The sequence below is a fragment of the Oryzias latipes genome, chromosome 5 (genome assembly GCF_053564925.1).
Source record: "Oryzias latipes strain Hd-rR chromosome 5, Olatipes_Hd-rR_3.1".
Lineage (NCBI taxonomy): Eukaryota > Metazoa > Chordata > Actinopteri > Beloniformes > Adrianichthyidae > Oryzias > Oryzias latipes.
The window spans coordinates 27699564-27714578 of NC_136241.1; the positions used below are offsets into that span (position 1 = coordinate 27699564).

General features: G+C 40.2%; 1 protein-coding gene across 3 annotated transcripts in view; it reads left to right on the plus strand.

Moving 5' to 3' along the window:
* The window catches only part of fbln2 (fibulin 2), a 32269-nt gene extending 19140 nt beyond the window's left edge, over nucleotides 1–13129 (plus strand). For 2 of the 3 annotated variants that reach the window (XM_023955128.2, XM_078948085.1), the window contains 12 exons: nucleotides 2772–2981; nucleotides 4218–4316; nucleotides 4677–4778; nucleotides 5124–5252; nucleotides 6185–6322; nucleotides 6410–6553; nucleotides 7088–7216; nucleotides 8036–8161; nucleotides 9031–9147; nucleotides 9522–9650; nucleotides 10354–10477; nucleotides 11688–13129. In XM_023955128.2, coding sequence (XP_023810896.1) covers nucleotides 2772–2981; nucleotides 4218–4316; nucleotides 4677–4778; nucleotides 5124–5252; nucleotides 6185–6322; nucleotides 6410–6553; nucleotides 7088–7216; nucleotides 8036–8161; nucleotides 9031–9147; nucleotides 9522–9650; nucleotides 10354–10477; nucleotides 11688–12048 — 1808 coding nt within the window. In that variant the 3' untranslated portion in view covers nucleotides 12049–13129. The remainder of the gene's footprint in view (nucleotides 1–2771; nucleotides 2982–4217; nucleotides 4317–4676; nucleotides 4779–5123; nucleotides 5253–6184; nucleotides 6323–6409; nucleotides 6554–7087; nucleotides 7217–8035; nucleotides 8162–9030; nucleotides 9148–9521; nucleotides 9651–10353; nucleotides 10478–11687) is intronic. The other variant, XM_023955131.2, reaches the window with a different exon arrangement.
* Nucleotides 13130–15015: the final 1886 nt, after the last annotated feature.

Below are 15015 nucleotides of genomic sequence, written 5' to 3' on the forward strand. Positions count from 1 at the left end.
CAAGTCAAATTCCTCGTTTTGTAAAGTGCGCTCTACTGAACCTGGCAATAAAACTTTTTCTGATTCCTGATTCTGATTCTGATTCTATTAATCATTGTTTTTTATTCATTCAAAATGCAATTAAATCAATATTTTATTTTTTTTCTTTTCCTTTTTCTTTTTTTTTTTATCTCTTATATCCTTTTTTATAATCAATGTTTGAACTTCTTTTCCTTTCTATTGTCATGGTTTCAGTTTGTTTTTTTCGCTTTAGTTCTTGTTCTGTCTTGTTTGGTTCTGTTTCCTGTTTTATTTTGAAAGGTTTCCTGTCTTGTCATGTTTCTTGAGTTTTACTTCCTTTGGTCCCCATCTGCCCTAATCGTGTTCACCTGTGTCTTGTCTGCCCTGTCTGTATATAAGTCTTGTCTCTGCCTTCCTCCTGTGCTGGTCCATTAACTTCTGCTCATGTTGATCACGTCTTCTTGTCTGGCGTCCATGTCCCTTGCCATGCCACAGTAAGTTTTTGTTTTTAGTTTTGTCATCCTGCTCTGCAGCGCTTTTTGTTAGTTAAATAAACCCACTTGCCCTGAACCCGTTTGCCTCCCGTCTGTGCGCCTGGGTCCTACCTGCTCTCGAGCCTCCCCCCCACACGACATCTATACATCCAATGAAATTAAACTACAAATCAACAAACACAACTGATAACAAATGTCTCTAAAAAATGATGTGTATATTTGCAGAACCTTAAAAACACCAAACAAATAACAAATGCTTCCCAATTAAAGCACAAAAAATGGAACACAAAATGTAAAACCCAAGTTAGAAATTGCAATTTGAAAAAGATACTTTTTTCAGCAGCTTTTCAAAATCAATCACCAATTCTACTCTTCTGTGGATGAAACAAAGTACTCCAGAACAATGAAGCCATTTCTCTAAGTCTCTCTCACCTTCAGTTTTAAACAATGTGTGAAAATCCACCATACATTGGTCACATGAACTCAGAGACCTGCTAAAAGTGCACAATTGTAAAAGCTCTTTTATATAGACAACTGTTTGTTTGCTTAGAGCTCTAAATATAAAAAAAAATGCTTTTCTATCACCTAGACACAGATGGAGAACCATATCAACTGGATTAATAACAGGGTGGCATGTTTAGACAACATGAAGCTGTCCATCACATTTTTGACCTAAACATGTAAACACATCCTTGGCTCTGCGGTTAGGAAATGGTATTTGGGAATCTCTTTATACCAGGAGCCAGCCTGGCCATTGGAACATCGCCACAGTGCCCATCCAGACTGGGACAGCAACGGGGTCCACTTCAGAGCCGTGAGCTGCTGTGTTTAACTCCAGCTGTCCCAGCAAGGGAGACAACTGCAGCAACATCCACTGACCAAGCTGACAAGCCCTGGCAGAAAAGATCCCCACAAGAAAAACACTGGCTCAGGCAGGCTGGTCAAAAAAAAATAGTTTTGCCATTGTCTTGCAGCTCGCAGATCAAGTGGTTTAGTTTTCCAGTAATGTCAGTCAAGAATGCAAGTTCAGATTCACCATATTCATATTCACCATATTCAACAGACATCTCCTCCAATAGCACCTTAAAAATCCTGTGCTGTTTTGCTTTGCAGCTGAGGTTGTTTACGATTTTCAGAATAAGAGTCATTATATGTCCAGAGCCAATCACTTCTGCACATAAGGCCTGCTGGTGAATGACGCAGCAGTAATGCAGACATTTTGGAAAGTCTGGGTCAGCTTTACAGTGAGTGATGAAACCTGTTTGTCTATTGATCATAGCAGTAGTCCCATCTGCAGTCACTGCTACCAGCTTTTCTAATTGTACCTTTTTCTGCACAAAAACTCCTTCACCGTGTTATACATTTCAACTCCTCTTGTAGTTGTCTGTTAGGGCAGATGTGTCAGGAGTTCTTCTCTTGTGGAAACCAAAAGCTATGCTTTACTGTTGCCGTCCACAGACTCATCACACTGGACGTTAACCACCTGCACTTTGCAAGATCCCGGTCCAGCTAATTGGCCAAGTTATCAGACATAGCTGACACTCATCTAGACATTGTAGTGGAAATTGAATGAGTTCTATTGTTCTCATCCTTAGGGACAGTGATAGCAATTATCATCATTGCTTGAATTTTTTTCATGCTATATGCAAAAGTCTTTGTCCCTTAAGGCAACAGATTACAGCCCCCCCCCCGAGAGAATGGCTCGAGCAGGGCGTTGCTCACGGGGCGGTCGCTCGTGCCATGCGGTCGCACGTGCTCGGGCCCGCTAAATGCTACTTGTAGCTTTAATTCTCATTTGTCTTTGTACACAGGTGAACGTCATGTGCTGTAAGAAAGACTTAGTTATTTAGAAGTAATTAAAAAAAGTTACTGTGCAATGATGTCATCAGCAGCTGGTTCTGGCGGCCCGTCAGATGGGGTTGTGTCCTGAGCCGTTGCGTCATGATGGGAAAACCGTGAGCTGGAAATATGTAGCTCATGCAGCTGAAAGACAAACCTCACGCCATAACACCAGATTTACATGCAATGGCGCATGTCCAGCAGTGTGCATGACGGTGATATCTGATACCAGGACCTCAGCGGCTCAGCCAACAGGAAGCCTTTGTGTTGCCACAACGTTATCAGTAGGTTTAGGAATGTTTTTGTAAAAAATGATGAGTATGATGAGTAGTAGTAGCAGGATTATTGTTCATAAGCAACTTTAGGAACCCAGTTTAAGCGAAAAGTCATTTGTGGATCAGTCTCTAACTCTGCCTCCCCCTTTTTGGTTCATTCCAGTTTCAGAGAGGAAGTTTCCCAAAGAGGCCTTTTCCATCACAACATCAGATGAAGTTGTGAACATGGTGGAAGTTCAGGAGGAGGAAGATGAGTGTCCGCTCCACCACAGACAGCAGTGCCAGCACAAGTGCACTATTGCGTGGGGCTCGTACCATTGCAGCTGCTTTCAGGGTTTTATCCTGCAGCAGGACGGACACTCTTGCTCTCCAGGTATTCCAAGTACTTCAGGTTGGAGGGTTGATTCACAATAACATGGAAAAGCTCCTTTTGTCCACGTCTTTCTTTATCTAAGCTTCAGAAATGCTGAAGGAAAAGTTGGATTTGAATCACATTCTGATGATTATGACCATCAAACAAACCGTGGGCTTCAACTAAAACAGAGCTTGAACATTAAAGATTAAACAGCTGTCAGGAAAAAAAAGTTCAGAGCGGAGACTTCAGAACTAGAAACACATGATGAAATAGATGCGTCACAGTGCGTCTTAGAGCTGCAAATCCTGTTCCTAATCTCAATTACTGATGGAGAAAGGAGAACAAAGCCTTTCCTAGAAGGTTTAACTTTAATGGAAAATTCAGAAACACACTGAAATGTTTCTGGACTTTAAGTTTTGGTTCTGTTATAGTCGAGGTTTTTAGGTGGGAGGATTTTATTTTCTGTCAAGAAATGCTTTGATTTTCCTCAAAGATTTTATTCTGGTGAAATATCTTCATGGGGAGGTAGACTTTCAAATGGTTGTTTAATTAAGGAATAGTTCCACACTGCAGCAGGTAGACCTGAACCACAGCTGACATTTAATGAGAAATGTCTATCCGTCCGTCCGTCCGTCCGTCCGTCCGTCCATCCGCTTCACTTAACCCTGCTGAATCCATGGGGTTGCTGGAGCCAACCTAGCTATTGATGGGCAAAGGTGGAGTCCACCCTGAACAAGTCATCAGTCTGTTGCAACTACAACCAATCACATTGAAGCATGTTTCTGGACTATAAGTGTTCAGGGAACACCCACACATGTAGTGGGCGAACATGCAAACTCCACAAAGAAAAATGTAAAACCAGGGCTTTCTCACAGTGAGGCGAGAGTGTTAACCATTACACCACTGTACAAGCCTAATAAAGAATGTCTACAATTAATCTTTTTCCGTTTATATTTTTGTTGAAATTGAATAATTACTTATGTTTAGTTATGGATGATCTGTGCAGGGTGCTTTGTGACACACCATAACACGTAAAATGTAAACACTTTAGCTTAATTTTACATGCTAGTGTTGGTATTGTTTAGTAGTTTCTTCTATGTTACAGTTAACAGCATCCAGTACAATATTAGTTTCTGTGGTGGCAGAACAGCAGAACAGTAATGTAGGACCTGGTCAGACCTGCCTGATAATAAAGGGAAAAGAAATGTTGTAGTTTTAACAAAAAACTTCATGTCTGCTCTATATTTGCTCTAGTGAGTCCTGAGGAAAGCAGAGTGAGCACACGACACCCCCCCATCACCATAGGCACCGTAGAAACCCCCACCCAATCTGCCCTTATTGACCCCTGTGCAGGTAATGGTGTGTTGATCTGCTTTCACTATGACACAGCAGCACGTTAAGCTGATCACACACTGATATTCATGGACAATCAGCACACACTGAGTAAAAGCTGACTTAAATTTTCTCTGTAGAAATCTGTAAAATAGTTCTCTTCTTTAAAATAGTATTCTTGTTAATTCCTGCATCACTTATTTTGTAAGGTGATAATGACATCAGGTTGTCATAAAACTCAAACCCTTACTGAGTGTTTGCTTGTTTTGCGCCTAATTTGTAAGCTTTATATAAAAGCATGTGCAAAGTGTAAAGATTAACTTTTTTAAGTCAGTTGCATTTCTGTTAGCTGTCTGAATTTGCTTACGTCGTACCTGTCAGGTAACGGGCTCTGCAGTCAGCGGTGCAGTACGGTGGGGGGCAGAGTTCTCTGTTCCTGCTTTCCAGGCTTCTTCCTGATGAAAGATGGACACACATGTAAAGGTGAGGCTCAGTACTGTTAATGCATTCCCCACTTATACAAGAAGTCTCTGTTCCTCACAGATCTACAATATTCTATAATGATCTGTGTGTGTTTTGATGTATATGGGTGTTTGTATAAATATTTTTATGTGGGATTCTTTTATATGACAGTTGGTTTTAGAATTTAGATTCTTTATTGTTCCAATACGATGTCATGTCCTCGAATGTGTGCAAAAAAGAAGGGCACAGATGAATTCATGTGCACCAACGAATATACTTGTCATTTGGTCTGGAACCTGGGGTTAGAGATGAGAACTCCTCTGAATGTCCACACTCTTTCAAAGCAAGCTTGTGTTTGCTCTGCAGACGTAGATGAATGTCTGACCCACAAATGTCTGCCACATCAGCGCTGTGTGAACACTGAGGGCTCGTTTACCTGCAGGCCGCAGATCACCTGTCCTCCAGGTTACCACCTGAAGAGCAGTGGGTGCCAGGGTGAGTTCACTGGTCTCTATTGTTCTTTATCTGCTGATTTACATAAACAAAGTCAATGTAAAGATTACCCAGACCATCCATCCTTTTTTAGAACTGGCTGAATCCCTTAATGGGTCACGGTGTTGCTGGAGCCAACCCAGCTATCGTTGGGCAAAGGAGGGGTACACTCTGAACAGGTTGCCAGTCTGTTGCATATGAGCATGTGAGTCACACACTCACATGTACACCTAGGGGAAATTTAGAGATACCACTTAACCTATGAATTGGGTTTTGGTACTGTTGGAAGAGAACTTTTAACATCTTCATCTCTTTAGTGTGTCCTTCAACAGCCTGGCGACCCGTCCAGGCCATGTTGTACCCTGCCTTTGTTTAACAGTTGTTGGGAGAGGCTCCAGCATCCATTTGATTCTAAAAGGATTTAAGCAAGTTTAGAAAATGGATGAATGGATAATATGAAGTCCCTTCCTTCAAATGAGGGAAGAAAAACATGAAGTGGTGAAGAAAAGCTGGTGGGGAAACGTCATTCACCTCCAGGATTCCTCATAATAAAAAATAATAATAATAATATTAAAAAATATATTCATAAGAACTGAAAATGATCCAATGTGTTTTTGTTTTGTTGGTTTAAAAAATGTAGACAATCTGTGACTTTTTTTGTAGTGTTTAGTGTAGAATTTTCTGAGTGTTACTCAGTTTTAGGTTTTGAGCTACCTCATTTATGTTTTAAAACACAGCATCTGCTAAATGACAACTATTGTAAATATGGATTACTATATGGATTCAGTCAATGTATGGGTTGCTTGTTTGTGCTTGATCCACAATCCCGCCCCTCCCAGCTGTTTTTGCTATACTTGGAGCTTGGAGAACTGATCCTTTTGTTGAACAAATAGTTTAATTTATGAGAATTATGGTTTGATCCACTCTGTGTCCAGATGTGGATGAGTGTGCCATGAGGAAGGACCGTTGTGGCAAAGACTTCCTGTGTGAGAACACACCAGGCTCTTTCAAGTGTACACCTAAGCAAAAATGTTTGAGCGGATTCACCCAAGACGCTCACGGGAACTGTGTTGGTAAGATCCTTAGAGTTTGTTGGGAAGGATCGTGAAGAACGTTCCACCTCTGCCCGCTGAGCCTGGACTCTGTCTTTGATTGTGCAGACATAAACGAGTGCAGCAGCCTGGCTCAGCCGTGCAGCTCCAGCTTTGCCTGCGTCAACACAGTGGGCTCCTTCAGCTGCCAGCAGAAGGTCCTTGTGTGCAATCGTGGATACCACACCAGCCCTGACGGAGCCTCGTGTGTCGGTGAGTGTTTCGTACTTAGCAGTACCAGGGAGTGAGGACAAAGAGGCCTTGTTTTCCCTGGTTCAGGTAACACTAAACACTAAAGACATTTGTGCAAACAAACAATAAAAAAATACAATAAAATATGTGTTTTGTCACAACCAATCAACATTTACAAGTAGCAGAAAAAAACAGTGTCAATTACTAAAACAAATCTGTTTAAACCATGATAACACAATATAAGAAGGTAAATTTAACAAATTGGAGTCCAGAGTTTGATATTGTGGGTCTGTAGGTGACACCGCCCAGTCAGAAGTGGTGTTTCAAGCACTTGTTGATCATTGTTGCACACCTGCAGGTCAACAAAGTCACCTATGACTGTTTGGTCCATTGGTAAGTTGAAGTGAGACAAGTCAAAAGAGTTAACCCGGCTTCAGTGTTTAAAGTTGAAATAAAAATGGTTGTGCCAACTCATGGCTCTTTCTGCCACTAAAACTGCTGACAGAAAAATGTAGATCAAACTGCAGACGATGTACTTTCTTCTTTCCTGTGTAGATGTTGATGAGTGTCAGATGGGATCACATGCTTGTGGAGTGGGTCAGATCTGTCACAACCTCCCTGGTAGCTACCGCTGTGACTGTCAGACAGGATACCAGTTTGATGCCCTGCGCAAAGTCTGCACAGGTATGTTATACTGCGGCAGATGTGCTGCACACAAACTGAAGTATTTAGGACGCTTTTTAAACTACAGCTCATGCTGACTGAACTTTAAGAAAGTGTGAGTTTTCGCCCTGCTACAGACTGGTGACCAGTTCAGGGTGTACCCACCTTGGCCCAACAGGGTAAGGTTAGTGTCAGCTGCCCTGAGACCTTGAAAAAGGGATTTAGCAGGTTCTGAGAAGGGATGGATGGTGTGATATTTCTCCAAGCTTTGAAAAGACACACGCCGTCCATCCTGGACCAAAGAAATTAAGGAGAGTTACAAGGAGAGTTAAGTTAAGGAGAGTTACGTCCTGAAAATGTAAAGGCACAGACACAACCAAGCTCCAAAAAGGAAACATATCTAAACTTTTGCTGATCTCTCATTTCTGCTGATTAGTTTGATTACCGGTAATCTGTTTTCACCAGCAGGGCTCTTTTCCCCATAAAGATCAAGAACAATGTGCTAGCTAAGGTTGTCCCTAATTCTTTTACAGAATGAAAATACCGGTATTTAATTTGGCTATTTTCTTGAGCAGTATTGTGATACTACAACCTAAGCCAAGGTCTTATCCAGAGTACCGAAATAACTTAGAGTTTATAAACATCCAAATCTAAAAATGACACATCCAAAATTAGAACGGGACATGAATTTGAGCTAGGTAAAAGAATGGTTTCAACAAAATTAAAAACTCAAAGCCAAAAAGTTATTTAAATAAATCATCTTTACAAGCTTCATCTTGTTTTGTCATGAAAAAAGTGTTATTTTTCTTTTCTATGTGCCTCCTCCTTCTGCAAGGACAGATGTGAATGAGTGCTGGAGCTATCCAGGCAGGTTGTGCGCTCAGACCTGTGAAAACACGGTGGGCTCTTACCTCTGCACCTGCACAGCTGGCTTTATTTTGGCCTCTGACCAAAAGAACTGTGAAGGTACGGTAACTGTGTCATTCTAAAGGCCATGTCACACAGCCACTACATACACTTTGTGCATAATGAACAGATGAAAATTGGTCATAGCCTATGACTCTATTCACCAATGACTCATAGGTGAATATACATGGAAAAAGTTAGAAAAGTTCTGGTCCTTATGTGACATTTTCACGGATGCATATTGACTTAACCACAATAAAACCATGGAAGAAGTACAAATAAACCACAAAAAGAACACATTAATCAACGGACGACATGAACCGTGCGTGATTATTGTGCTGTGTCAATTATGTAATTGACACATTAATGACACATAATTGAAAATGATCTGTGCTATAAAAAGTTATACATCGATGCTACATGCCTGAAAAGTCTGTTAGTCATATGTAGAACGGTCGTGGAAAGCCACAAATTCGAATATGCATCTAGCAAAAATCGCACAAAATTGCATAAGATTTATATAATAATTGCGTTTAAACTACGTAAAATATGCACAAACTGTGTAATTCTCAAACCTTTTGAGCAGTTCAAAACCGAATTCACGTAACTACCCGTCAGTCAAAACCCTTAACGGACATCTGCACACATTGACGAATGACGAACGCAATAAACACTTATGATTTGCGTATATCACGCACGTATCATGAAAGACCAAAATTTCATACGTTGAAAATGTTCGCGTGGCTGTGTGACACGGCCTTTTAGGAAGCATCATACCCATTTTTAGTCTCAGTGTGTGTGTGTGTAAAGGAAGCATTGAGGCAAACTGCAGCAGAAAATCTTAAAGTGTCATGATAAGTGGCTGATTAATGGGCTTTGAACTGCGACGTCTTAGTGCTTATCAGTAGTGTCTTTTTCTGTGTCCTCAGACATAAATGAATGCGACCAAAAGCCCTGCAGTCAGGAGTGTGTCAACATGCACGGTTCATATCAGTGCTACTGTCGCCAAGGATATTACCTTCATGAAGACGGACGCACCTGTGAAGGTAATCTCCAATATAAACATGCGTCAGTGATTCTCTTGGAGTTCTGAGGGAAGATGCTTTAAGTCTTACTCAGATGAAGTTTTAGTCATTTTGGGGGGAAACTGACTGCAAGCAATAAATCTAAAAAAATAGATCAATTTCAATAACTGGATCCTTTAAATTGGCAGTTTTCTTATTTATTTAGATGACCTTGCGTCTATCCTTATGTAAAAAATTCTGAAGTCCAGAAGTCCAGTTTAGTCAAAGAGCATTGGTAACAAATGCAGTAATATCAAATCTAGGGAAGAGTGAAGAAGCACAATGACAGCACTTAAAGAATTTTATAGAAGGCTCTTTTCATGGCTCCATGTGACTAAAGTTTGGATCTTCAACAGACATTGATGAATGCTCCCAAAGCATTGGGAAGCTTTGTGCCTTCCAGTGCGTCAATGTTGTAGGCAGCTACCTCTGTGCCTGTCCTCCTCATGGATACGTAATGTCAGCCAATGGACACACCTGTACAGGTGAGTCTTCTCTGAACACTTTCCCATAAAGCACTGTACTTTAGATCCTAGTGAGGGATATTTCTTTTTGTTTGATAGCCTACATTTCTCTAACTGGATTACTACGCCTTCAAATACTCTTCAGCAGAAACTTGCATTTGAAGGATTTTCATGAAAGTTTAGTTTAAGTTCACACTATTCATAAATTATGCCAAAGACTTAAAGAAAGATTTCATTAAGGAAAAAGGCCGGAGCGGATCCCACTCAAACAAACTCCCCTCTGCCAGGAATGATGGTTATGGAAGGTCCAAATGCAGGAAACATGAGGAAGGATGGAAGATACCTAAATAGTTAAAGGTCCCACTCCGATCAATTTTTGATCTATTTTAAAAGTGTTCTGATATTCTGATTCTGAAAAGCGGTCCCAGTGGTCTTTTAATTATGATTATGCCGTTTTTAGCCAAATCAAGAAGCCTGTGTCGTTTTATAGGACATAGTTTCTGTAGAGCGACAGTAGTTTATTAGAAATTCACCTCTGAGTGTTGGCCAAACCTGTTGAAGTGTTAAAAGTTTTCTTTGTAGAAACTCACAGATTTGTTACGAGTAGTCTCCTATCAAGTGGTTTGTAAGTTCAGATTTTCAGATCAGTTTAAATTTTGGACTTTGACTCTCCCATAATCATTACTCCTGGTGGGTTCACTTCATGCACGGTTTGTTATTTTAGACGTGGACGAGTGCAAGGTGGGCAGCCATAACTGCTCCTCTGAAAAAACCTGCTTTAATCTGCAAGGAGGCTTCAGGTGTCTTTCCTTTGACTGTCCACACAACTACAAGAGGGTGTCCAGCACGTAAGTTACATTTGCACACACACATGCACTCAGGTTAACACACTGTAAGCGGTGTTTCTTTTTACTTTTGGCTCTTACTTTATATACTGATAAGGAATATTTTTGCAGAGCATTCGCTGTACTTTCTTAAATAATCTTGACTGGTGTAACCTCCTTAACCCCACTCAATTCAGCATTCCCTTGAGTAGAAAAAAACACTGAAGAATATATTTTTACATAACTGGGGGAATAGTCAGGCATGGAGGCATTAAATGATAAACGTTTGATGCACTTCACTCGAAATTTACTCAAAAACTTCTTCACTATATCCATTTTGAGTTACCACAGGTGTGCACTGGGGATCTGTTCAAAGGTCTTTTCCATTTGTCATTTACACCCCCCAGTTAATTTTCCACATTTGCCATATTAAATTTCACTACTATAAAGATACCATCTTTAGGTGTCCTCTAAACGCAATTCCTCCTCCCTTAATAAAAAATATATCTATTTTATCTAGTATACAGTGGTCCCTCGTATCACGGTTCACCATTTTACTATTTGGCTGATTTTTTTCATTTCATTTTGCATGCTTTTTTTTTTTAAACACACTGGGTTTGGCGTCCCCGTACAACATTGTCAATCAATCTCTGTGCCCTGTCTTCTGTACGGAATGCATAAATCTTTGGTTGCGAGCAGAATTTTATTTTTATTCTATAATACTGGACTTTTCTGTAAAAGTTTGAACATTTAGAGTTTAAACAAAAGAGAAATGTTGTGGAAATGTAATTTTTGTCTAAGAAAAGGATAGTGAGATGTTTTACAGCCTTAGAACATCACTGATCCTACTTTGTGGATTTTGTTTTAGAGTGTATTCCTCGCAATAAATGAGGGACCAGTCTCTGTGAAGTCTCACTCAAGACATATAGATGTAAATTCTGATTTATGACGGCAGCCTCAGGGTATTATAGCAGGTTTTCTCAGCTCTTCCTACCTTTATCTCCATCCTGTCTTCTGCATTGTTTTGCAGAGACATTCTTTGTGCCTCCTCCTCTGAAAATGTCCAAATTTTCTAGGTCTGGAATCTATGGATTTTTGTTTGAGACTTCTAGCTTGAGTTAGAAATTCTGTTCATCACTTGACAATATCATCTGCAGACATGATAGACTTTGGAATTCTAAACTCCCTTTGCTTTCTGTTTTCTCTGTCCTGGTTCTCCGTCTTCCTCTCACAGATACTGTGAGAGGATTAACTGTGCTCCCAACTCCTTTGACTGTCAGAAGTCTCCTTTGAGGATCACCTACTACACTCTCAGCTTCCAGAGCAACATCCTCACTCCAGCCCAGATCTTCCGAATGGGGCCCTCCCCTGTCTACGCCGGAGACCACGTCATCATCAGCATCACGAGCGGAAACGAGGAGAACTACTTTAGCACTCGCAAGCTGAACAGCTTCACGGGCGCCGTCTACATCCAGAGAAAGGTCAGAGAGCCCAAAGACTTCCTGATAGAGGTGGAGATGAAGCTGCTGAGGCGGGGGACCGTCACCTCATTCCTGGCCAGACTCTATGTCTTCTTCACACCCAGCTCCATGTAAGACACTGTCGGGGATGAAGATTCTATTTCATAAGGTGCTGAAAATGTTTTGGTTTGGACTGTTCCATCAATCCAGAAGATTGTTATCTGAGATTTCTACTTAGTCTGGAGTCATTTCTCTTCAGAATGTCGTCATTAAACCTTCCTGATCAGCTCTTGTTGGTTTGGGTCCAAGCAGCTTGTCCTTCCCAGCCCTCCTCTTCCTCTCTGCCTCTGACGAATGGGCTTATATTTGAGCCCAGCAGTACAGGAGACAGAAATCTAGCTTTTCCATCCAGAACGTGAGCTGATATATTTTTATGAATGTAATATTCAGACTGACTGTTCTCAGAAAGTCAAAGAGTCAACAGAGAGACTGAATTAAACATTACCAGCACACAAGTAGGGTAATAAAAAATACTTTTGGAATTGATTAGAAGACGACGCATCTTACCTCAGAACTCCATGAAGTTGTACCCAAATTCCTTCACTACTCACTATTTAGTGCCCTACATAGTGCATTTTCCATTTTGTAGAGCTGTCCAAAACTACAATTCCAAAACCAAGTAGAAATTTTCCAGAAGCCTTTGTGAAAAACCAGTGTGCATCAATGCTTACTAGACTGGGGAATATAGACCACAATGAGCACATTTTCCTAAAAGAATGTCTTTTCATTTATTTTTAATATAAAATCCAAATTGTTAAACACCGAAAAAAGTGGATGGACAAGTGGATTTATAAATAGTCTTCCTAATGTTTGCTGTATATATATATATATATATATATATATATATAAAAAAAGCTTTTTAAATCCAGGGCACTAGATAGTCCCGCACCATACAGTTTTTAGTAATCAGGGAGTAGAGAGGAAACTTGGACATAGCCTCAGTTTTCAATTGTTTCCCATCATAAGTTATATTGTCATTTATCTGTCCCATATTTTTTGATATCTTTATCATTTTTATGTTTTTTTTCCTTACTATTTTTTTATTGTTAATGCGATTTCCAATTTCCGAATCATATTTAAAGTTATTTTAAATTGACAAAATAAGAAATGAAATAAATGTCCATAAAATCCATGAAATAAATATTTTGGCTTTTTAGGTTGTGTTTGTTTCAAATAAATGTCTGAACAAAAGCAGATCATAATTGCAGGGGTAGCTTAAGAAACCAAGATAAGTGTAAATACACTGTATGTGCCTCAATATATCCTCTATTATCCCTTGTGCTATCCTAGGCACTTTAACATTGGGAGTTGGGTCATCTAGACCCACTAGACAGTGCGCGGAACCTTTTTTCTTCAATGATTTGTGATCTTCACTGGTGTCCATGGATTTTATCCACCTTTGTCATGGTAGGGAGAACACGTCAATGTAAGGGTGGGGTCATAGCAGATGACAAGGGTTAAAAAGCATGGGGAAGTCTTTTTACATTCTGGTTTTAGTTTCTTTAGCATTCACTGTCATTTTGTCAGATGAAACATAGAAATAGTGTTCCCGTGAGCATCATTCTTTTCTGTGAAAACAGGTTTCTGATGTTCCTGCAGTTCCCTTCAGGTATCTTCAATCAGTAGTGAAAATTGAGCTTCTACTAGAACTGTATTCATTCTTTTTCTGTTGTTTGAACACAACCCGCAGCTTCAGTCTGGTCATACCTGATCCAGGTAACCAGCAGCGGAAAGATTCCCATAAGGAGCAGGACATTGTTCCTGCTAACATTCTTATCGCTTCTATTCATGATTGACAGTGAAGCAACATTGCCACCTGCTGGAGGCAGCAATCCTGGGTGTCGAAACCCATAGAAATTTTGTCAAAAAAATGTTTGAGTTTTTGGATTGGAGTGTTTTAAAAATATATATCTTAACAAAGCTTTTCAGCTAGAAACTAGGGAGGAGGTGGAGGAGGCCTTTCCTCACAGCCACTGAATAAACATCACAGTCTGATAACCTTCATCATGATGCTGTTTTAGGACCCAGACATTCTGCTCCTCCTCTGAAATTTATCCTCAGCTGTGTTTCATCAGGCTCCTTTTTCCGTAAGGGTGGGTAAAGTCAGTGATGAGCAGCTCATATTCAGTGAAAATCCACTAGCAATAGTAAATCTGCTTACAGGTTAATGTGAGCAAAGGTCACATAGATAAAAATCTATAACTGATGCTGCATAAGGTTTAGGCTGATGCAGCAGGAGAACCAGGCCGTAGATTTAGCCTCATGTGTGCTTCCTGTCACAATCAGAGCACCAGCAACTCAGCAGCATCCTGCTTGGTTAAAAGTCCAAAACAGTTAAAAGTCCGTTTGGAAAGACGTGGAGGCTCAGAAGGAGAGTCTTTCCCACGTCAGTGGAGCATTGGTGTGTTTGTGACCCACTGATATGGAGATGTTTCCGGAAACTCCTCTCTGTTCTTTCCTCACCACATCCGGCCACTGAGGCAGCGTCCCACTCACACAGGGTGGGGTCTCTGTGCTGTGTTATCGTGAAGCTAAACATACACAGCAGCAGAGGTGGGTAGTGATAAGCTACGTTTACTTGATTACATTTTAATAATACAAAAAACAAGTTTGTCACATTTGTTCCATTTATTATAGGGATATTTGTTTAACATCTGAATCAAGGGATTTTTGCAAAAAATTAAAACAAAAAAAAATTGAGGAAATTATCAGCATTGGTTAACACATGATTGTTGGCCAAAATTTATGACAATATTTTCTAGATTTTACATTATTTCACATTTGACATTCTAGCTGGTTCATAGAGAGGATACCTCCAGTTATCAATGCAAAAAAGGTTTAGCTAGTTTAGACAGATATTTAAATCAACACATTTCAGACATTGGCTGTTTATGAGAACTGGACTGACCCCTCCCCCTTTATGTAACAAACAGGAAGTACCCGCTGGTTCCAAAGAGCCAAGAATACTATAGACTTCTATTGAGATATAAACAGCTATTACCCAATCATTTTATATATCAGGATAACTATTCTTGTTCTGCT